Source organism: Triplophysa rosa, linkage group LG2 (genome assembly GCF_024868665.1).
Source record: "Triplophysa rosa linkage group LG2, Trosa_1v2, whole genome shotgun sequence".
NCBI lineage: Eukaryota > Metazoa > Chordata > Actinopteri > Cypriniformes > Nemacheilidae > Triplophysa > Triplophysa rosa.
Window position 1 is genome coordinate 20200513 of NC_079891.1, and position 24003 is coordinate 20224515.

General features: G+C 39.4%; 2 protein-coding genes across 6 annotated transcripts in view; one reads left to right on the forward strand and one right to left on the reverse strand.

Moving 5' to 3' along the window:
• The window catches only part of rxfp2l (relaxin family peptide receptor 2, like), a 41667-nt gene extending 40584 nt beyond the window's left edge, over positions 1-1083 (forward strand). For both annotated transcript variants that reach the window (XM_057327565.1, XM_057327558.1), the window contains one exon: positions 333-1083. In XM_057327565.1, coding sequence (XP_057183548.1) covers positions 333-472 — 140 coding nt within the window. In that variant the 3' untranslated portion in view covers positions 473-1083. The remainder of the gene's footprint in view (positions 1-332) is intronic.
• A 3161-nt stretch (positions 1084-4244) lies between these two features.
• The window catches only part of stard8 (StAR-related lipid transfer (START) domain containing 8), a 75099-nt gene continuing 55340 nt past the window's right edge, over positions 4245-24003 (reverse strand). For all 4 annotated transcript variants that reach the window (XM_057358232.1, XM_057358222.1, XM_057358242.1 and 1 more), the window contains 11 exons: positions 16126-16189; positions 14626-15911; positions 12799-12972; positions 9977-10136; positions 9700-9898; positions 9375-9585; positions 8696-8807; positions 8364-8585; positions 6518-6735; positions 5776-5952; positions 4245-5643 (listed from right to left, as the gene is read on the reverse strand). In XM_057358232.1, coding sequence (XP_057214215.1) covers positions 5526-5643; positions 5776-5952; positions 6518-6735; positions 8364-8585; positions 8696-8807; positions 9375-9585; positions 9700-9898; positions 9977-10136; positions 12799-12972; positions 14626-15911; positions 16126-16189 — 2941 coding nt within the window. In that variant the 3' untranslated portion in view covers positions 4245-5525. The remainder of the gene's footprint in view (positions 5644-5775; positions 5953-6517; positions 6736-8363; positions 8586-8695; positions 8808-9374; positions 9586-9699; positions 9899-9976; positions 10137-12798; positions 12973-14625; positions 15912-16125; positions 16190-24003) is intronic.

Consider the following 24003-nt stretch of genomic DNA (forward strand, 5'->3'; position numbering starts at 1 on the left):
TAGTTAGATTCTGAAAGACTTTCCAAAGCCTTGAAAGTTTCCTTTAACCATAATGAAATCCTGTGTGCTGGTTTGGCTCAAAAAACATTTTCCAAATCAACTTTGAATCTAAATCCAGATTTAATTGTATTCTTCTTGTAAAAGTTGTCGACCGCTGAGCAGAGAGGCACGTTTTCACCGGTAGACATCTGAAGAGCTGATGTCAAACCATAGGGAGGATTAGACATTCAACCACGCAGCACAGATGAGCACTTATCAGCCAGATAAGTGCCTGCGATTCTTCTCTCGGACAATGTGGTTTACTCTGCACTTGCTCTCTTTCTCCCCTCCAGGTACCATCATTCTGTGGGTGGTGATTTTTATCCTACCTATAAACAGTGCCCTGAACCCCATTCTGTACACTATCACAACCAGCGCATTTCAGCAGAGACTTAAACAGTGTCTAAAATATCGTTGCCAGGAGACAAACTGATTCGGACTATCACACATACACTATGCATATGAGATACATTGAGAGTAATCTTCCATGCCAAATATAAAGTCAATGACCGCAGAAGCATAAGATAATCAGGTCTGCTGTACACCAGCCCACATGCACGGTCATGGGAACCAGCAGACCAACGTCATGCACTTATGCAATTAATCTGTACTACCAAGCCTGACATGAAAACTAAGAAACTTGCCATATGCACCTGAAGCAATGTGTCTGTATGCTGTGAAAGCTAAACTCTGCAGCTGTCAGAGGAGCCAATGGACAGATAAAGGTTTGGGGTGGACCCATGGGCAGAGGACTGGAACCCTTGGAAACAGAGAGGCAGAGCTTCATAAGGAAATTTTCTTGAATAAATATACTAATCTGTATGAGTTTTTGAAAAGATTTTGTGTAGTGAATGAATGTATTGAAACTCTCTGAATCATAATTCATCCCTGAAAATTAAGAGAAATATAGATAATGTTACATAATGTTCATAGTAGCATCCAGTAAAACATTTGCTCCAAACTGCTGTTAATAAAATGACGTTACCTGTGTCAGCTGATTATAACACTCACTGCCTTCATTGGGTTGCTGTCATTTGTGAGCTGTCTATAATATGTCAAATAAATGTAAAATCTAAAACATTTGACATTAATAAAATAAATGTTTCATTATATTTCATTGTACTTGTTTGATATGTTTAACAAAATTGAATGCACCCTTGACCCCTTTCTTACTTATCTTTGCTTTCAAACACCTCTACATTTACATTACATTTATTCATTTGGCAGACGCTTTTATCCAAAGCGATTTACAAGTAGAAGAGCATATAAACATTTTGTCAACATGCTAAACAGTACCGTTAGTTTACAAGGCCATGCTACTAGGAGGATTAAAGGTGGAGTAAGCAAAGGAGAGAATGAACAACAAGATTTTTTTTAGACACAAGACATAGACAGTTATTGGTTAGTCAGATAAATGCGGAGCAGGTGTTTTGAGCTGTTTTTTGAAAGTTGTGAAGGATGCTGCAGTTGGGTGGAGGCTGGCAGTTCATTCCACCACAGGGGAACCGAATGAGTAAAGGTTTTTGCCATCGATTTGGTGCCTCGCTGTGATGGAACAACCAGGCGTCGCTCATTTTCAGACCGAAGATGACGGGAGGGGATGTAGACCTGGAGCACTGAGTTAAGGTAAAGGGGCGAATTTGCCATTATCATTCTGAAGGCCAGTGTCAGCGATTTAACCTTGATGCGGGCAGCAACTGGCAGCCAGTGAAGTGAAATCAGGAGGGGTGTTACATGGGTTCTTTTAGGCTGATTGAAAACTTGACATGCAGCTGCATTCTGGATCATTTGCAAGGGCTTGACTGCATTGGTTGGAAGGCCGGCCAGTAGAGAATTGCAGTAGTCCAGTCTTGATATGACCAGAGCTTGGACTAGCAGCTGAGAGGCTTGCTCCGACAGGAACGGCATGTTCGAGTGGTTGCTGCGATTTCAGCTGGTCGTCGAACATCACCTCCAGGTTCCTCGCAGACTTGATGGGTGTTATAGTTGAGGATCCGAGCTGAATGGTAAGGTGGTGTTCAATTGATGGGTGGGCCGGTATAACCAGGAGTTCTGTCTTGGAGAGATTGAGTTGTAGGTGATGCTCTTCATCCAAGAAGAGATGTCCAGAAGGCAGGCAGAGACATGGGCAGAGATGGTGGGGTCATCTGGCTGAAAAGAGAAATAGAGCTGCGTATCATCTGCATAAAATGTAATGAGAACTCATGTGCCTTAATAATTGGACCCAGGGAGGTGGTATATATAGAAAAGAGGAGAGGAGCGAGAACTGATCCCTGAGGAACGCCAGTTGTCAGCTGTTGTTTTATAGGATTATAGAATAGAATAGACTTCTTAAAGCAGCTCTACTGAATATAGTGACCTACTATATAGCTCCAATAAAACATCCCACTGTTTATGTTAGCAACAGTGTGTTTTGTAGAAAACCTATAGTATTTTATATAAAAGCATTAAGTTCACTAAGCTTTGTATATGTTTGTAATGCCATGCATTGTGTGAGTTAAGAATTAATTAGTTATTTATATTTATTTAGTTATTAATAGTATCATGTCATGGCAACTATCAGTGAGGCAAAAAAAGAATAATAAAAAACTAGCAGTGGAGGCTGGCAAACCTCCCAAGCAAAATTTTCCAGACAAAACTCAAAAATAAGGAGCAATTCAGTTTTTATTTTATTTTCCAGAAACAGAAATTTTTAAAATTTAGGCAAATCCAGTTATTATATCATATCATCTTGAAAAGCAATTATCTCATTGTTTCTAGAAAACTGATGCACCTTAATTGATTGCATATATCAGATTGGAAGGATCAATTTTCAGCTACTGCTTGTCCATTCTGAGTGCAATATTCATAAAGACGGTCAGTAATAAACCGTCCGTACACAATCAAAACGGTCCATAGGCATACCTTCTGAGATTAGACTCTGTTTCGATTTATGACCAATTATTTTCAACAGGTCCTCGAATCCACAGAGGCTCATTTAAAAATGAATATGAAAGACGTTCTCAGACTGATCATATTGCTTTAGGATCTCTCAATGACAGATAATGCTACATTTTTGTATCTGTTATTGATTCAGGAATGCTGTGCTTTAACAGAATAATACAATATAAATGTTTCCGTGCCGTGCATCAGAAAATCTATTTACCTAATCGATACAACAGATGAGGCACAATCAACATCAACACCGAGCAGCGATGGAGAGAGAGCCGGAAAGGGAGAAAGTGAGCGAGAGGGGTCGAGAATATGGCAGTAAATTAAAACTTAACTTCACCAGTGACCACGGAATAAATGTGCAGAATGCTTTTATGCAACCTGCCACGTCAAGCGCTACAGGCAATTTTTCAAAGCAAACCAAATCTGTGTGTCTGTTGCAATGTAATGTGCAGCAGGTGATAACAGAGAACAAGAGAACTAGAAAATGAATTGCTCTTCTAAAGAATGCCGGCCTCTGTACAACATCTGAGCCATGTTTGAAAAACCAGGAAATCACTTTCGTTTCAAGGGAAGCGATTAAGAGGACATTATTGTGCATTCATTTTCATTTAGCAGATGTTGCCTTATCAAAAAGTGACGTGGGCTACAGGGAATCCCCCACCTGGAGCGACCTTGATTCGAGTGGTTTGCTCAAAGCCTTCTGGGCAATGAACATACAGCTTAAATTACCAGTCAGGAACTTTACCATAATGTTGTAATACATTGCATGGGTAACAGACCGACAGGAACAAAAAGAAACTGGGCCGGATTACAACAAGGGCTCAGCCGCAATGCTTCTGGTAAGAAAAGCTTGAAAGACATTTGAGGTCTTAAGACCCATTAAAAACATTCACTCTCATGAAAGACTAAAAGGTGGAAAATGTTTGCCTTAAAGCCACCACCTTTGCAAAATTGGCCAATTTTAGACACTTTAATAATTAATGAGGCAAAGGACAGGAGCACATTATCTCTCCAGAGAGCAGTAATTATTCGGTATCAATTGAGCTTGAATACTGTGGAAGGGCATCTTGTGTAAATAAGAGTTCTGCTCTAAAATACATTTATACCAAAACACAAACACATTTATTTATGTTTGGCAACTGAACCGGTGGCCTTAGGTGTCATCCCACACCTTGTGCCAGCAGGACAGCAATGTGTTTTAAGCGGATTAGACTGCTCACTGCAAGAGACCCGTTAGTTGAATTAGGAAAAACTAGAAACAAACTTTTTATCTGAAAAGCCACTTTATTGTCATTGCACTGAAGGCTAGGTTGGCGCAATACACATGAGAGTATGACTGAAAATGCAACACATAAAAACAACAATGGTAAATAAAATGAATTTGATAGTTTCAGACGAAGCTGTCTCAAATGCCTCCGTTTAACACTGAGGTTTCAATAAAATAAACATTAGGGGCAAATGTACAACAGTTCTGTACACCAGAAAGAGTCAAAGCACATACTGTATAACCACACTGTGGCATTTGGAGTCACTGCACATTAAACTTTTCCTCTTTACAAAATGAGGCAGAATGCTTAAAAACAATCAGTATACTGTACATGTAGTAATACTTTAAAATAAATAAAATACTGAACTTACATAATGCCCTGGTGAGACTGCACTTATTTAATAATAATACTTATTATTTAGTAATAATAATAATAATACATCATATTGTAAGACGAACACACGCATACAAGTTTACTTGCACAAAGGCACTTAGGCAGTTAGAACAGTTTAGTAACAATAAGAAATAAGAAAGAAAAATTATCTCATTATATTACAAAATGTTATCCTTTGGGGTTAAGAAAATTTACAAAGTGACTGGTAGAAGCTCATTTCCATGGATTCCATGCAGATGTTAAAATACAAAAAGTTCATAAATGAAGTTCGCCACAAATAAATAAGGTGATAGAAAGGATAAATGGTTTGAGGTTGTGACTATAGAATATCATACATTGATTCAATTTGGCCTGAATACATCAGAAAATCAAATGATTATCACATTTTCACATCAAGTGATAGATTTGGCACAACGTCCCGCTCATAAACAGATAAGATATGTTTGAAAAATATTCTAGCCAAGTCATTGGTCAATTTTAGCCATGTGACAATTCCTGTACCAGTCAAGAAATAAAAAACTGTTAGCATTTACCCTGAGAACAAATGGGGCATAACAGATGTCTATTAAGACACACTGCTTTACCACACATATTCCATTAAACACAAACGAACAAAAACGCACACAATTGTAAGTTTGATCTTTTTTTCACATTGATCATCAATGGCTTTTTAAAACCGCAATGGGTTAGTTTAATACGTTCACTCCAGTATTCTCTTCTTCCTCCTCCTTTCTCAAATTCACAAATCCTCCCTACTAACATTTTTCACACTTACACTTTCATCTTGTTCTCACACCTGAGCTCTCATAATTCTCCCTTTCTCTCTCTCGCTCAAACCCTTCTTAAAAATATGTCAAACTGGTCTTCGATAAAATGCTGGTACGTCCTGATTCAGAGTTTGGTCTCAGGTCCACGTGCTGACAAAACAGGGAACGAACTCCGTATCCGGGCAGCCTCCATTGCGCACAGGTGTCCGAATACTTTATTATACCAGTCAGGTGAGCGCCCCCTGTGGGACAAATGAAAAAAGGTTAACAATCCGGATTAATGATAGAAGGCTATAAATCCAAGTATATTTTAGAGAATTAAACTGAAAATGTGCTTCAGCAATGCAACAAATCACAGAACCTGTCCGTCATACCTTAAATCAGCCCTGCAGTAGTGTGTAAGCCGGGACCGTCCCATTCCGCACGGCTCAATAAGAATGCGTGAGGTCAGAAGAACGGCCCGTAACCCCGCCTCCAGCTGTACGTTATCATGTTCAACAGAGGAGGACACAAGAACACAAACCCCCTTCGGAAGATCACTACACCAACGCCTGGAACACAGTACGAACAAAGTTTAGATGACAAAATACATACACAGCTCATACATTTAATGAATAAACACATTTCAAGAACACAAAGTGTACACACTACAGTATGAAGACAAAGACCATCGAACTTAGAGGCCATCCACACGGAGACGTGATTAGCTGTATACGTAAAGATTTTGCATCGTATCTGCGTTTCGTCCACACGGATTCAGCATTTTGGGAGCCTGAAACCACTATTTTTGAAACCAGGTGCCAGAGTGGATAAATCTGAAAACGCCACCCTTGCGTTTTCGTGTGTACAGCCTATCTGTATATATTTTTAAACGATGATGTCATCACCCCAACGCGTAAAGTTTATGTGCATGCTCCATTTTTAGTGTATCTCTGTGGCAGAATTACAGCGCCACATACTGATTTGGCGTGTATACTACATCGTTCTGAGTCAGTTTAGCGGTTTCGTCTGTACTCAGACATTTCTTGAGACGACGCCGTGAAAAGGAAAAAAAGATTGGTTAGGGAAAGCTCTGGCTTCGTGTGGATGTGGCTTTAGTTTTTAGCATCTGTGTACCTGAGCACTATGAAATTCCTGCGAGGATGAGGGGCCATGCTGTCCGTGATGTAATGAAAGACCTCCGTGTTGTTTTCCAAAGTCTCAATGACTCGGCTATGCAGAAGGTCTTCATCCCACAGGTGGCGCTCTCGCAGAATACGCTGGAGAACCACAGCAGGCGGAGCCTCCATCTCCACCGAAACACGCCACAGGCGCATCGGGTGCCCATCTCCTACCTGCAAACAAGCAGTTATTGCATGGCAAAGCTTAGACCAAAATCCAAAACCAGAGTTATGAAAATACACTATACTGTAACTCGCTAATGTTCTAATGTTTGTGGCTTGGAAGTTTTGAAAGTTCTATCGGAACCTGATGAGTTTATCACCCAAAGCGCTCTATGAAGGGTTCATGTGTGCAGATCTCAAGAGGACCAAAGTGAAACCCATTAATGCCATTCTCAGATCAAACTTAAGTGATACAAAGCTGAGGTCAGCCATCACAGCGACCAAAGACCAGCTCCGTGTGGGTGTGCTAATGGCCTATGGTCGATTGTGCCAACAGTTCCCATGGTACCTGGGCACCTGCTGTTTACAGGTGAATCTAAAGGGAAATACAGCGGACTGCCACATGTTTTAAAACGTATTCTGCAGAGTAGAAGTGACGAGAGAAAAGAAGAGAACATCTCTCTGCTGTGGACATGCAGCTTTACCCTAACTGATTGATGTGGGATTTACTAGCACTTGGGAACGGTCGAGGAAAGTGTGTACTGTGAGGTATCAATCCATCTATTTTGAGTCAACCTCTTAACAAATCAAATGTTTTAAAGTGAAACACAAAATGAAATGTGCGAGTAAATTATACAAATAAAAATCTGAGCTTTTATTTTGAAAATTTAACAACGGTACATTAATTTTGATAGTCAAGATTTACAAAGCAGGATTCTGTCATGAAAGCTGAAAAAACTATTAAAAGCAGGGTCGGGAACAGATTAGAACCCAGATATATACTGCAGTTTTCTTCTCAGAAGTTGAATGATACAAAAATCTTCTCTAAAACCAAAGTAACTTAGATAACAGGGGACACACTTATGAAAGGATATTAAACTATCTCCCGTATCCATTTGTTTGATATCTTTGATTAATGATCCTCATTTCGAATGCAGATTCTTCAGGCCCAGTGGAAAAACACAAATCTATTATCTGATATTTGAACTGCTTTTTTGCTGTCAGTTTGTAGTTTCGGTGTTTTAGGTCAATTATGCAAAGCTCACAAACAAAACCAGAGGAACCATATTTTGGCATTAGAGTTAAGTAGATTAAAATGCAGATTCTTTGGGGTAAACATGAAAGAACAAAACAATATTTAGTCACATTTCTACCCAATAAAACAACATCTACATAGACCCATTTTAGGGCTTTTGAAATTCTTATAAAACACCAATTTACCAGCAGTATAAGCAGCATGAAGTATAAGAGAAGTTTAAGGGATACTCCACCCAAAAATGACAATTCTGTCTGACTTACACAGTAAATTCATGACTTCTTAAGGTTAATTGAAGACATTTTAATACTCTTCAAAAACATGCAGACACCTGGAAGAGGAATTATTTTATTGTGCAGATTCTACCATTGTGTTTGGCTTACTGTCAATATTTACGTTTTAATTAATCTAAGAATGATGAGTATTAAAGCTATCAAATTCCCATTTTAGCTTCTCTGTCCAATAACAAATAATTCACGTTTGTGAAGTTGTGACAGATTATATAAAACCTGCACATTTTCCATCCATGTCTAAATCTACACTTCTACATCTTCTGTAACCTACATTATTTCTTCTCAAAGTATGTGTGTACAGTTGCTCTAACCTTTTTATAAGCCAGCTCAGTGTTATCAGGTCCATGGGCGTGATGCCAGCCCTTACTCCGCTCAGATGCCTCTCTGAGAAGACACTGAATGTTGTCTTCCAGATACGCCCGGTAATCCACAGGCTCACCCAGGGCGTTGACACCAAGCCCATGCAGAGGCAGCGGCTGGGCGTCAGCTGCCACATAAGAGTTCCTGGACTGCAGCATCATTTCATGAGGGATCTTCATAAAAACAATTACAGTCAAAAAGTTGAGCTGTCCACAGTACTTCTGGCATTGGTGTACGTAAAAATGACACGTAAGCAGACATCAAAAAGAACTTGCGTGTTTACCTGGAAAAGCTTCTTGCATTCTGTGATCATGTGACTAAGGCACTGCGTGGCAGCCATGTTCTCACTCAGCTCCTTGTGGTCTGGCTTGGCACCACCTTTTTTGCTTATGAGCCTGTTTCCAAAACAAAAAAGAAACAACATAAACTAAATAATTAGACAGCATAACATGACAACCAAAGATATGCTGCCTGCTCTGATGCTCTGTGCTTATTTAAAGGAATAGTTTGCCTTCAAAATAAAAATTCTGTCATCATTTACTCACCCTGTTGTCATTTTAAACATGTGCGATTTTATTTCGTCTGAAAAACACGAAGAAATATATTTTGAAAACTGTTGGTAAAACCATTGGGGACCAACGCTTTTCTGTTACCAACAGTTTTCCAAGTATCTTCTATATTCTGCAGAAGAAAGAAAGTCATACAGGTTTGAAATGACAAGAGGGTGAGTAAATGACAGAATTTTCATTTTGAAGGTGAACTATTCCTTTAAATCCAAACCCGACGTTTCTATTGGCTATACTCATAACCTCATATTGGGGCAGGGATCATGTCAATCCTCAAAATATAACGGTTTATTTTGTTGAAAACTTTAAACACCTACAGAGTTCACACATTTCCACGGTGGCACAAAAAAACAACACATTAGCGCAATATACGCATACACACACACACACACACACCTTGGTGAAGTCCCATCTTTCTTCGAGGTGTTCAGATGCAGTACAGATGGGGCAAGGCACACAGCTAGACTGTCTGCAGTCATCTGGTTGTCCTGTGCGGATGCGATGTCACTGAGGAAATAGAGCAGCGTCTGTAGAACCTCTCTGTTCTCATCAGGCAGCAAGATCACAGCTGCCTGCACGGCCTGTAAACGCTGTTCAGCTGGAACGACTACACACACGAACACGGAAGACTGAGATGTAGAGATGACTGATGCAAGGTTTGAAGTTTTTCAAGACTGTGTGTGTGTGTGTGTGTGTGTGTGTGTGTGTGTGTTTTACTTACACTGGTATATGTGCAGAAAGGTGTCTGTAAGTTTGGAGGTGAGCACCGGTTCAGGCAGATCCCTGAAGTACTGTTTAATCAGGTCAGCCACATCGTAGGCGGATTGGCCCTGGTAGCTCACGTGATCGGGGGAATTCTCATTGAGCTGCCTGAGGGCCTGGATGCGGGATTTAACTCCGGATTTCCGGAATATTCCCACCTGAGGAAGAGAGGCAAATGTGAGACACAGAAGTGTGTGTTTGTGTTTATTTGTGTGTGTGTTTGCTTCTATATGGACCTTCTCCAGACACTGGCTGCGTAGGTATCTCATTGCCTGCTGTATGCTCTGTGGGAGGGGCTGACCTGTTCTCTGGACATTTACGATGGGTGGAACTCCAAATACGTGTTTATCTTTGTAATCTGGAACTTTGGAACGCTTCATGAATTTGGGAACCACCCTGACCAACCAGAGAGAAAAACACAAGAAATGCAAGTTTATTTTGTCCAATTTAATCAATTATATACTTACAGTTGACCAACGAGAGCAGATTGACATGAACCAAAATAAAATGAAAACTTATTGATATTAATCAAAAACATTTACTCAGTAACTTTTAATCAAAATGACTAAGTGCAGCTTTAACATGTCAGAGGAGATCTGGCCCTCTGGGAGTCTGGTTTCACCCAATGGTTTTTCTCCATTTATTAATCATTGGAGTTTTGATTCCTCACCACTGTGCCGTGTCGGCTTGCTCACCAGGAGTCTGAAGGTATTAGCTTAGATTCTGTAAATTTCATGAACAATGACTTTCTTTCTTCTGCAGAACACAAAAGAAGATATTTTGAAAAATGTTGGAAACCAAACAAAATTTGCCCCCATTGACTTGTGGATACTTGAGTGGATACAAAACCACTGAGACATTTCTCAAAGTATCTTCTTTTTTGTACCACTGAAGAAAGAGTTATATGGTTTGTATATGGGCAAGTAATGCTGAATATGACAGCTCATGACATTAGACAGTTTTTTGGGGTGGTAAACCATCCCTTTACCAGAACTGTTATATTTCCAAGTTATGCCAATCAAATTTCCTTGGAAACTTGTACAACAATTTTGCTTGTCTGGCACCGGTCTAGACAGACTGTCACACGGCGACACAATGGTTGGTCCATGTCGGTACCTAAAAATAAAAAAGTTGTCTGTACCTAATTTTCATAAGACCCGGTAGCACCGACGTACCGGGTCAACCGGGTACTGATGCTCTGTCTGACAGGTTGTCAGTCGGAAACTTTTTATAGGCGCAATAAGACATGATGAGCGGCTAAACGCAGCGGCTCTGATCCACAAGAGATGCGCACAGAAATACTTCAGATTATAGGCCTATCACGAAGAAAACCAACAGAGTTTTGTGGTTAACAGAGGAAGCATCCGGATTTAAGTTAACAAGTTCAAGCGGTAAGTTTCAAATTCTGTTCGCGTTTGCATTATGAATGTTGTAGCATATGTTAAGTTAAAGGTTACGTTAAAACAAACGTCCCTGTTTGCGTGTTAATTTGTTAGCGCCAATGCTAATCCAGTCATGTGTCCTTATTAACCATTTAATGCTTTTATAACCGTAATGGGGTAAAATAAATGGGAGGACAGGATGGGGTTTACAGTACCTATTTTATTTAGGCCTATCTGAAATCTATGTGCTAGAAAACTAGCATACTAACTGTATGACTAGCAATGTGTATGTCTTGGATAGATAACTCTATTAGGTTTAAAAAGCCACATTTAAACTAAAGAAACATCTATCTGTTGCATTTATTATTTTAATATACAGTTACCTTAATGTAAGTAATCTTGTGTAAATGCAGTATAAAAACTGAGGTTTGTTTTAATATTGCATATGCATGTTTGTTCAGTCAGTTGACTTACTGAAGTTTATTCTATTTGTCTTATACAGCAGCAGACTGAGGAGGATGTTCATCAGCATGAAAGACCCCAGTGAGCACCGTTTCAGCAACAATTAACTTGTATACTTCATGTATACCAAATGGCATTGCTTTCTATACATTTATATTAACAATGAGCTTTTTTAATAAAATTGTGTTTCAATTAGCATGTTACTGGTGTTTTTGCGAGAACCGTGGAATTTTACTGGTATTGGTACCGACTACTGAAATTTTGGTACCGTGACAACACTAGATCTGAGGGTCATTTCTAATAGATCTATAAGCTTCTCATCTGAAGCCTTTTTCAGCAGCTGGAGTTTAAAATGGACAAATGTAAAAATTATAAACCAATTTACAGTCACCACTGCAATGCCACATAAAATGACTGGAGAACAGAAAACTGTTACGGCTGTAATTTTAGCCCTGTTGGCGGAGGTAGATATGAAATGTAATTTTCATAAGCAATAAAGAGACAACGGGGGAGAAGATACAAAGAGTTAGAAAGATGTAGTCGTTAACGGCTTCTGTTAGTATGGTTTTTCCAAACTGATCGCGCCATTAAAAAACACCTTTGGTTCAAATGAGATTTTCCACATCTGACCTTACAGAGCATTAATATCCTGACTGACCTAATGAGTCACACAACACGCCCACTGTATTAGCCTGGGCAATCATAGCCTGCCACACACGTTTACACTACATTGCATAAGAATGCAGACATTCCCTTCTAATGAACAGGTTGGGCTATTTCAGACATCACTAACAGCTGCTTAAAATCACCCATAAAATCAGGCAATATCCTGGGGAACTAGAATGGTGTGTCCTGTACACAGAAATGTGTTTTATGGTGTGAAGTCTGGCCTGCACAAAGCCCAGACCTGAAGCCCATTAAACACCTTCAGGATGAATTAGAACTGTGAGTCAGGCCCCATCACCCAACGTCGCGACTGAATGGAAACTAATCCCCACATCCCTTTTTTCAACCTTTAGTGGAAAGAAGCGTGTTATAACAGCAAAGGGAGGTTCAACTCTCTATTAATGACTGTGATCTTAAAATTAACTGGGAGCATCCACAGCCGTTCGGCTTCTTTTGGCATCATGTAAGAACGCACAATTTTGGATGCCATGTAAGATTATGTGACTGTGTACACTGTACAGCATGTACAAATGAGAGCGCCTTATTACCAGTTCCAGCCGTGTTTGCTGGTGTCTGTGTGTTTCTCCAGAATGGCAGTCAGTCGTAACAGACTGAACTTCTGCAGGAGGTTGAGCTGAGCAGCCGACTGCCTGTTGATCTCTAAAGATGCAGAGGTCACGCTCGGACGATGAGAGTTCTGGAAACTGTGCCAACGCAACTTTCTGGTCGTGGAGAGGGGAGACAGAAAAATTAAAGAACGAACAGATGGGTAGAACCATTAAGCAAGTCTAGAGGTACGTTTACACAACATTTTCCATCACAAATGTTAAAGGAGCAAAGTGGAGTTTTAGCGGCATCTAGTGGTAAGGTTGCTAATTGCAACCAATGGCTCACTCCACCCCTTCCCCTCCCTTTAGCTCCTCCTTAATATTACACATAGCAAAGGGTTGTTCCGATTGACGATACTATCGTGTATCGACGATAGTCAGACATTCATGGCGATAGCTGATTCCTTAGATGATAGTTGGCTGTTTGCCAATAAATGTTGTAAATTAATATTACAAACGCGCATTTCTTCATGTAAGAGAGCTTGTAATGCAACTTGCTTAGGCTTTTCCCCACACCAGAGAGAGTTTGTAATGTATGGGGTATGGAGTTTTCTGCACGCGGAGAGAGCTTGTAATGCAAGGCTATTCCACGCGTCAGAGAGTTTATAATGTGCAGGGTTTGAGTTTTCAGCGCATGAGAGAGCTTGTAATGCACGCGTAATGCAGGAATTACTATTCACGTGAGGGTTTAAAACCAGTGCACGAGTTGTTCCGGTTAGTGATAACTGTGCACGCGGGCATCAATAGCCGGGTTTCCATTCAAAGTTGCGAATTTAGCTTATGCGCAAAATTGGAATATCACATAAAACATTTGCGAATAAGCACAGTTTAGTAAACCGTCACTTCCTAATAAACTGCCACTAAATATCAGTAAGAAAATTAAGAGAAGCCACTGAATATAATAATTTTCATATATAATAATACTTGCGCAAGCGATTACGAAACACAATTAATGCGGTGCTTATGTGGATGCCTTCTGTTTGGGAAACACAGTTCTAAAAGGCAATTACAGAAATACTTTGACGACTTTGCTCAGGCATTTAAGAATGACCATAACAACATTTCTGATGCTGTGTAACGAGATCACTACTCTGGTTAGTCAGGTTACGCCGTCTCAGAGAAGTTATGTGACTTTTTGGAGGAATTTATTCGGCAAATGCGTTTTCATCTCCCATTATTCGCATTAACCATTTTTTGCAAAAATGAAAAACCACCTCAAGCAAGCGTAAAAACTTTTTTGCGAATTAAGGGTTTTTAATTCGAAATTTAGCGTTTCCATCCCTCGATTCTGATGTGAAACTTCAAAATGCGAATAAAACCAGAGTGACAGAAACCCGCTTAATGACACATTCGCATTAATGACTTACAGCAATAGTTTACTTTCTCTCGTTTAAAAGGTTGCGGTGAGAAGCAACAATGCAATGAACTCACCCTCAGAAAGAATGCTAATTGCAGTCACACATTGGCATTTTTAGCCACCTTAGCTTCTGTTTTTTTGTCCAAAAATCCAGCTTGTCATAAATAACTGTGTACATTTCCCCGCCCCTTGATACTATCGTGTATCGGTGATCCACAGGCTGGCGATCTTAAGAGAATATCACTTACACAGCACCTTTAAAGATGAGCCATATGGAAATTCTGTCAGCAGTTTCCTACACCAGTTTAGTCAATCCTCTCTCCATCATGTTCTTTTCACAACAGTAGGAACAGTCTGGACAGGTTATAATTTTCACACACACCTACTGTCTCACTCTCACATTTACTCACCTGCTGGGCCTAGTGAGCGATGCTCCCACCCCGGAGTCCCTCCTCTCTCTCATTCCTCCCTCTCCCTCATTCATAGAGTTTCCTCCGCTATCGTAATCGCTTGCTGTCGTCCCAACATCTGACATGGAACGTTCGTCAAAGTTGAGCGAGTTGATCAAACTGCTGGCTAACGTTGCGTCCGCTGTTGACTCGGTTTCTGCATTAGATTGGTCCAGTTGCTGAATGCCGAGCGAGCGAGACCACTCATCAATGTTGTGCTGCAGCCCGTGCACGTGCTGTAAAATGTCATCTAGATGCTGGAAAGTTTCATCTTTCCCGGGGTCGAATGTGTCACACGGTCTGTCTGGTGCTTCTGGAACGTTATCGTATATGCTTCCAATCGAGCTCACCGAGTTTCTTCTCTTCCCAAAACCAGGTGAGAAAAGATCTTGTGACCCACTGTGACTAATGCTTCCTTCCAACGAGAAGTCTCCATCTTCTCCCGTCCAGTCAATATGTCTAGGACTTTGAGAGATGGTGACTGGACAAATACTCTCGATTGACAAAGACTTGGGGAACGTTCCAGGTTTGTGGTCAAAGGGGAGATGGACCACACGATCTTCTTTCCTCTGACGGTTGTGATTGGTTAACTTGGGCATCTCCCAAGTTAACAGGTAGTCCTCCAGATAAAGGCATGTTCTGTGAGGCTTGTGCAGAGGAGCTTGCTGGCTAATGTTACTGCGGCATATTGTATGTGACTTCCAAGTAACATCTTTGGTATTTCGGCACTTGTTTGCGGTTTGTCCGGGCAAACTTGTATCAGATGTGCAGTGTAAACCTGAGGGTGGCTGATGTTGAGAGACCGTTAAAACACTTGCAGGGGCCGTCGCTTTCTTCTTTACTGACTCTCTCCTCCGTAAGAATGTTCTAGAAGGACGCTTCGCCTTCTCTCTCACGGAGGGCAGTGAAGATGAGGACCCAGCTTCGTCGTTTTCATCTTGGCTGGTTGAGACGCAAACGGGCGATGAGCTCACGCCTGCGACGTCTGGAGAGGTCGTTTCCCGGGTACTGTCCAAGCTCAAGCTGCTAGTGCTGAGGTCAGAGGTCAGCGAGGTGATGTCTAGGAGACTATTGTCACTCAGCACACTGTCACTACTTCCTGAGGGTCGTAAGGTTGAGGTCCTGTTGCCAGGGACGACAGGGTTGGGCGAGAGGGTGCGGATACGGGACCATGTTTTACTCTCACGCTGAAACGCCCAACGGGAACTAAGAGCACATGCGTCGTCCTCTTCAGAATCCTCACTTTGCTAAGAGTAACGCACAGACAGATAATATAAATGTAAGAATTATTAAAGAGAGAATATAACATAAGACCTTTTGTTCAATCTTATTTTCCGTCTTCCATTTAAAAGCCGACATCCAGTGCAAGCGAGTAATAATGATGACGGGCAAGCAAACAGCAGCTGGCAGCACACCAGATCATCACATTTGAAATTAGAAGTGGACAGCGTGTTTGTTTACCCGTTTACATTGGAAATGAACCTCCAAGCTCATCGCGGCACATTTGTTCAGGGTCGTTAGCCTCCTAAACACACAGAGGGAATAACAAATTGAGCATTTTGTGATTGAAATTGACATGTAATTAACATGAAAGTAAATAATATGCATTTTATTGGATAATGGAAAAGTGTGGCTTAGTGGTTTCCTTCAGCTTAGTGGTTCGAGCGTGGTGCTAGCAACACCAAGGTCATGGGTTCGATCCCAGGGATTGCACATACTAAGAAACAAATGTATAGTATATGCAATGTAAGTCACTTTGGAAAAAAGCATCTGCCAAATGTGTAAATGTAAATGGTTATTGGTCTGGGCTGGTGACTGAAAGGATGTAGGCTTGAGCCCTGGAAGCGGGCATCCATTAATTCACTCAAGAATCGCTAATGGCCGTATTAACACTGGTATTAACATTAAATTCACTAAATACATGTGTTCATGGGACCAAAAGAGCCCAAATATATACATGTACAAAACCTTACAATATAAACAAAAGAAACAAGTTGCAATCCATAATTTTGCCTCTATATCACTATGTCTATAGTATGTCTAATACTTAAGTATTACTTTTTTCTATTTACTTTTTACTGTACTTCACTACATCTGAATGACAAATATCTCACTTTTCATGGCACAAAAAAATGATTTCCTTGGCCGACCCTCCCCTCGCTCCCACGTTTGGGAGAGACTATTGTCAGTTGCTTCTAATATGACACACATGAATCAACTCACCAGGTGTTTTAATTATGGAGACATTCACAACATTTTGGGAGAAGGCTAATGAGTTCAGTTGTGTATACTTTTCCCATATCTGATTTAGTTATTATAAGCAAAATATGTAATTACATTTTTATCCGATTATTCGAAAAAATAATTGTCCAACTAATCGATTATCAAAATAATCGTTAGTTGCAGCCCTACTTGACAAAGTGTTTTATTAATGGGGAACTTATGCGAGAGACGCTGCAAAAGACACAAGATGCAAGTACAATGGTAAAACGTTTACATAAAAAATGGAAAAACGCATTCCGCACTCTTAAAATTGATGTGTTAAAAATTTACACAAAACATGTGTAAAAGGATTCATAACACACATTTGTGTTTGTTAGTAATGTTAGTAATGTTAGACACATTATTTGTGAATATTATTCATAACTGTTTACACAGTCACTGTGTAAAATACATTTACCAGTGCATGCATAAAATAAAATACATGTAGATTTAGTTACATTTAAAAGAAGTTTGAAATAATGTGGTATTACACTTTCCAGTCGTTTTTAAAAAATACTAATGTGATTCAGACAACGTGTGCTCACTCTGATTATCCTGTATTTATGTTTATAATAAAAACGATATATAATATACAGCAATATCCTTTATTTAGCTTGTACAATAGGAAATATACAAGCAAATAATAAGGCAGCATTCCAGTACAAAGTAAGTTAAAAATAAAAAGTTTGCGATTTAACTTTGCCCTCAGTCAAAACGATTTGTCAAGGAACAAATAATAGATTTATGAGGGCAAAGACCGCCCCTTAGATATACCCGAAATAAAATGAATCCAGTGGTTAACCACTACAGAAACAGCAGTGATTTTGTGAAGGACCTGCCGAGATTATACTGCGTTGGGTGGGGGTACATTTGCGCCGAGTGCCTGGTGCTGCCTGGATCTCACATCTCCGACAACGTTGGAGCAAAGTTTGAAATTAACGTTATGTTTTTTAACCGACCACAGATTTGAACTTTATACACATGCATTCTCGCCTGAATTGCTCTTAAAACAACACTTCGTGACATAATAAGAGTAATATTTCTACCATTATGCAGGTTTTCTGCGCTGTTGCCGTTAATGGCTATCCCAAGTTCACACAGGTCATGCACTGATGACGTTTCACAAGTTCGACACAAGTACAGACAAACACGCATTATTGTCATTTTTATGCGTGTCATTATTATTGTAGACCCTTGGCCATCTGTTATGTATTTGTTTGTTTGAGCAAAAAAAAGACAAGACGAGACAAGAACTCATATTCTGTTGCGCCTGCGCTGTGTGACGTTCAACTTCATTTCCTACCGCCATTCCAGTCAGAGATGTGGCCATCTGCCTCAGGTAAGAAATTAATTTTAAAATTACAGTTAGAATAAGATATATATAAATATTGTATTTTTACATAGCGTAAGAAACTTTCGTGATTATTGTGCAGGAAACCGGCTGTTCATTTTAACCTTTGTTATGGTTAATCTTTTAACAAAATAGTGCCCGATGCTGAGCTTGCGCGTTTTGCGCGGTTTTGCAAAGCTAACGTTACGATTGCAGGATTATTAACAAATATTATTTTATGAAATGCTACGGCACATTGGACTACATGTTATTACATATGGGACTTTGAGCACTTTAAAGCCCTAACATATGGTGTCGTAATTCGTAAATAGACGCGACACGGGATAACATGCATCTTTTCTAATTTAGTCGAGTTTATGTCCTGACGTAAAATACGCAACTAGCGTCAGTGGGTCTTATTACAAACGATGCCTTTCGAATGTCAAGTATAGTTCAGGGCATGGTGGAACAGTATGCACCGTCACCGTGTCTAGTCCTAGTGGAGAGTAGTGGCTTAATGGTAAGAGTCGAACCTCAATGCCTGCTGCAGGATAAGGATAAAGCGCTACGTACTTAATCAACATCCTTGTGGGATTAAATAGGCGCCATTTTGTGCTATGTTACATGACTATTTGGCAATGCAGCAAGGGTAATAGTGTAAAGTTTTTGTTTCTCTACTGGAAAATCCAGCTCATAACCAGCTTGAACCAGCTACCAGCTTTAGCTGGTATTAGCTGGATTTTCCAGTAGGGTTACACTTGTGTAAATGTCTAATGCTTTTTAATATGACCGTGGTCTTAATATACGTCTTATTTTTAAGGTAATGGAAGACGAAGCCCAAACCACAGTTCAAAAATTTTACACAGATTGCTTGCAACTGTCTTCATAGACGGCAAGGAAACATGGAGAAAACTGTTCACAGTCGGGAGTGTTGGAGAACTGATCAACTAAGGCTAAACTAATTTGTCTCAACAAGTATCTGTTGATCGAATATTGAGATGTGACCCCTACAGTCCTGAGAGAACAAGAAGAGACAAAGACACTGTCCATTTCATCAAGAAAGTTACTTGGAATATGTCACTCCTAGATACAAAGTTTTATTTTAAATATGTTAGTGTTTGAAACTAATTTGTTGGAAATATGTTGTCTTTGAGCAGGTTTTAATGTTAAGTTGATAAGGTGAGCAGGTGAACACCAGGTTAGTACATGAACTATATATGTGAACCTGGACAACAAAACCAGTCTAATGGGTCAATTTTTCAAAATTGAGATTTTTACATCATCTGAAAGCTGAATGATTAAGCTTTCTATAGATGTATGGGGTTGTTAGGATAAGACAATATCTGGCGGAGATACAACAGTTTAAAACTCTGGAATCTGAGGGAGCAAAAAAAAAAATATTGAGAAAATTGCCTTTGAAGTTGTTAATCAGGGGCACTGTGGCAGACCATCCACTCACAAAAATAAAGTTTTTATATATTTAAGGTAGGAAATTTACAAAATATCTTCATGGAACATGATCTTTACTTAATATTCTAATGATTTTTGGCATAAAAGAAAAATCGATAATTTTGACCCATACAATGTTTTTTTTGGCTTTTACTAAAAATGTTCCCGTGCTACTTAAGACTGATTTTGTGACCCAGGGTCACATATGTGTTATTTATCTGAATACAAATGTCAAGTTCATTTTAAGTATTTTTCTAAATGTGAAATAACACGTTGGTATGTTTGAGGGCAAGCTGAGAATTGTTTTTTGCAATTTACATGTTAGAAACCATTTCAGGCATTGTTCTATTCAACAGTGTTTAACATGTGCTGTATTGAGATTCAATGAATTATTTTATAAATAGTGTTTTAAAATGCATGTAATGTAATTTATGTTTAAAGTGATTGTTTAACAATTGTACTGTAAACAATTCAACTTACGTATTTTAACGTATTTCAAATATTTGTTAAAAAATAACAAATAAATAGTATTTGGACAGTATTCAGTAGTTGTCTGTTTCGTAATTTTGTAATTTTAATATTTTTAATCTTTTATATTAAAACTAAACAATTACTCAATAACACAAAGTTGTGTTAAATACACACAAAATAACACATTGATGTGTTTACTAAAGCAACACATTTGTGTGTTACATTTTATAACACATGTTCTGTGTCAAATTTAACTCAAATGTGTTGTCCCTGTGCACACTCAGAACATGTGTAATAAATAACACATGTAGTGTTGTTTTTAACACATTTGTTTTAAGAGTGTGTGTGAACGACCCCTAACCCTACTGTTGTGACTGGGTAAGAACGCAGTTTTGAATACTGATGTTTACAGGTATGTATGTGCTCAATAACTGATTTTGTTTATTTTTAACCAAGAAAAGTTAATCATGAGAAAAATACTTTTTAAACGCACAAATGTAAACAACTGCAGATCACGTGAAACAGACATCTACAGTTCAGTTAATACAGCTGCCTTTCCTTTATGAAACCTAATTACAGAAAGCACATGTTAATACTGATGTAAATGTCTCTTTGATGACTATTTCAGACCACCCAAAGCAGATGTTAATACCAGGTGTTAACAGGGTCAATGAGCTCTTTTCCACCATTGCACCGAATCGTTCTCATTGCTTAATCATTCCACACCATGCCGTTCCATGCCAGCCGGTACGTAAATGGTTTCATTTTCCACCGCAGGGCTGATAATGGAAATTTTTAGAATGTAAACACAAACTCGTCACGCGATGCCTTGGTAACACAAGAGACTGAGCTATAACGCCTCTGCGCGCGTTCATTAGCACGGTTATAGAACCGTGCTGAAAATTCCGAGCCGAGAACAGTTTGTTATCGCGCCGTGTCAAACCAGGCTCACGTGGAAACATAACTGTAACCGTTTCAGACTGTGCTTAGAACCGTTCGGCGCGATGGTGGAAAAGCGCTCAATGTGTCCCTGAGCAAGACACTAAACCCCAGGTTGCCCCAAAGCAGACTGTCTATGTAATTACTGTACAGTGTGTCACTCTGAATAAAACCCACTGCTGTGTGAGCTTTAAAGGTCCAGTGTGTAATTCTTTGGAGGATGTATTGACAGAAATGCAATATAATATACATAACTATGTCTTCAGAGGTGTATAAAGAGCTTTCACAATAAAGCGTTATGTTTTTATTACCTTAGAATGAGCTATTTCTATCTACATACACCGCGGGTCCCCTTGCATATACTTCCCAATGTTCTGTCAGCCGTTGCAGTGTTTCGAACGGGAGGGGTGGAGTGAGCAGTTGGTTGCAATTAGCAACCTTGCCGCTAGATTTTACTGACTGGACCTTTAAGTGCATGTTGTGTGTTCTTGTTATTACTGCAGGACAAAACCACCAAAGTCACTTCCGGTTGTCAAGGCTAAAAGCACAATTTTTTAGTTTTTTTTTTATTTTGTTGAAAAGGTGTGTGTTTGTGCGTTTTTGATGTTGATCGAGCTCTGATGATACCCCCAGCTGAATTGCATTAAAGGCGGGGTGTCCGATTTCTCTTAGCCGTTGTTGATGTTCAAATCACCAAAACAAACACACCCCTACCCCCATCTTGCACTGTGCACCTTACTGCTGATTGGCTACAAGGTTGTTTTGGTACTCGGCCCGACTCAGTTTTCTAAAGCGTAATTCGGAAATCGGTTACCCGCCTTTAATGCCACGCTCGACAGAGTGATGGATCAATCAAACCCGTGTTTGGTCTGATCGTGACTCCACCGCTTTCACCATCTGCACCTGATCAGCTCTAACATGACAGCACTTTTGTTAAAGGTAGAGAGTCATTCATCACCATGTCATTATCTGATTATTGGCCTGTTTACGGTTGATGTGAGTAGCCCCAGCTCAGAGAGAGGGAGAAAGAGTGAACATTCAGCTGTCTTTTGAATTCACCAACTGCGTATTATTCCAACTTATACAGTACATGCAAGGACGATGAACAATTTTGTTTTCAGTGATTGCCTCAGCGAGAAGCAAAGAAGAATATTCCAAACCGACCGTTTGCTCAACTATGTGCGTAAATGGACACACAGAAATGTAGCGACCGCACATACAAAGTCTCTATCTGTCTGGTCTGTTTTGACTGAGTCTGTTTACTTGTTGCGCACCAATGGCCACAGAATTTCTTTTGAACACATATAAGCAAACACACACAGGATTTTGCTATTTTATAATGCTTATTTTGCATGATAGACCAAAAATAATCCTAGAAAACCCAAACCACAAAGAAACAAAGGGGTACGGGAGTGTGTTTGGTATGGTATGTGAGAAACTGATTTTAAAAAGTGTGTGTGTGTGCTGTGTGATTTGTCGTATCAGTGTTCAAAATATCGATACGTCGATTCATCGGCATGAGCTCCTGACGATGCTCGCATCTATACACCTGCCTCCGTATCGATTCAGCAGCACTTTTAAAATTAGCCAATTATTATGCATAAAATATTTTGCAACAATTATTAGTGGCGTAAAGGATCTGATCAGAGTTTGTCCGTGTTCCGTACGGATCGCTCCTCACGATTCTATATGCATGATGTGACCCGCGGATTAACTGCAAAGTTTCACCATCATAAAGTGAAGGTTTAATAGCACGCTCTTTACCTTCTCCCTCCATCCGTGGGTGTCGTATACATGAAAGCGCATTCTCGTATCATTCAATTAAACGGTTGCGTTTAAGGCACAGTGTAAAGTTAGTGTCATGTGCGTGCCACTCGCTCATAATACAGTAACGTGTTTGAAAAGCACGTGGAAAAAACGTGGAAAAGCCACAGTAAATGTGCGCGTAACGGAAGGTGAAGAGCAAAGACCTGCTTAAATCTTACAGCACCTGTCACATTTATAATATTATATCTAGAAATCCGTCATCTATTTCAATTCAACACATTTCTTTTTTAATTAAATCTATTTTCTCTGACTGCATGTTTATGCATATATTCATATTTATTTGTTATACATATTGTCTATTTGGAAAACACATGCATACGTATGATGTAGCCTAGAAACCATGTTTTAGAAACTAGGTTCTGCTTGAAAAATGATCATGTCGTATGAGTTTATTATAGCAGAATAGGATCAAGACAGTGCAGGATGGATTCAAACCTCTTATCTGCTAAATAAGCTAACTGCTAGGTAGGGCTGTCAAACGATTAATCACAATTAATCGCATCCAGACTAAACGTTTATGTTTACATAATATATGCCTGTTTACTGTGCATTTTTATTTTGCATTTATAAAACAAAAACTTACACATACATGTATATATATTTAGGAACTATTTAGATGTATTTATTTATATTTACCAATAATTTAAATGATATATAAACTTTTATTAATTTTTATATTTTTCTTAAATGAATGCATGTATGTGTTTATAAATACAAAATTAATATGCACAGTACACAGACATATGTTATGTAAACATACATTTTTATTCTGGTTGCGATTAATCACTATTAATCGTTGGACAGCCCTACCGCTAGGTCCCTGCTCCCATCAAGGGGACACAACGTGAAACATGCTTTTCACATACGTACACAAGCAAATAAAGTCACTTCCCACAGTAACTAGGATATCTAATCATTGTTCCAAAGCCAAAGCCCAGGAAACACGCATTGAGTACAGGACTATTGACTCTCACACCAGATTCCAATAAACAGCTGACTGACAGCATGAAATTTCATCTCAGCATTTTTGCTGAGATACCCTGGTAGTTCATTTCATCTTC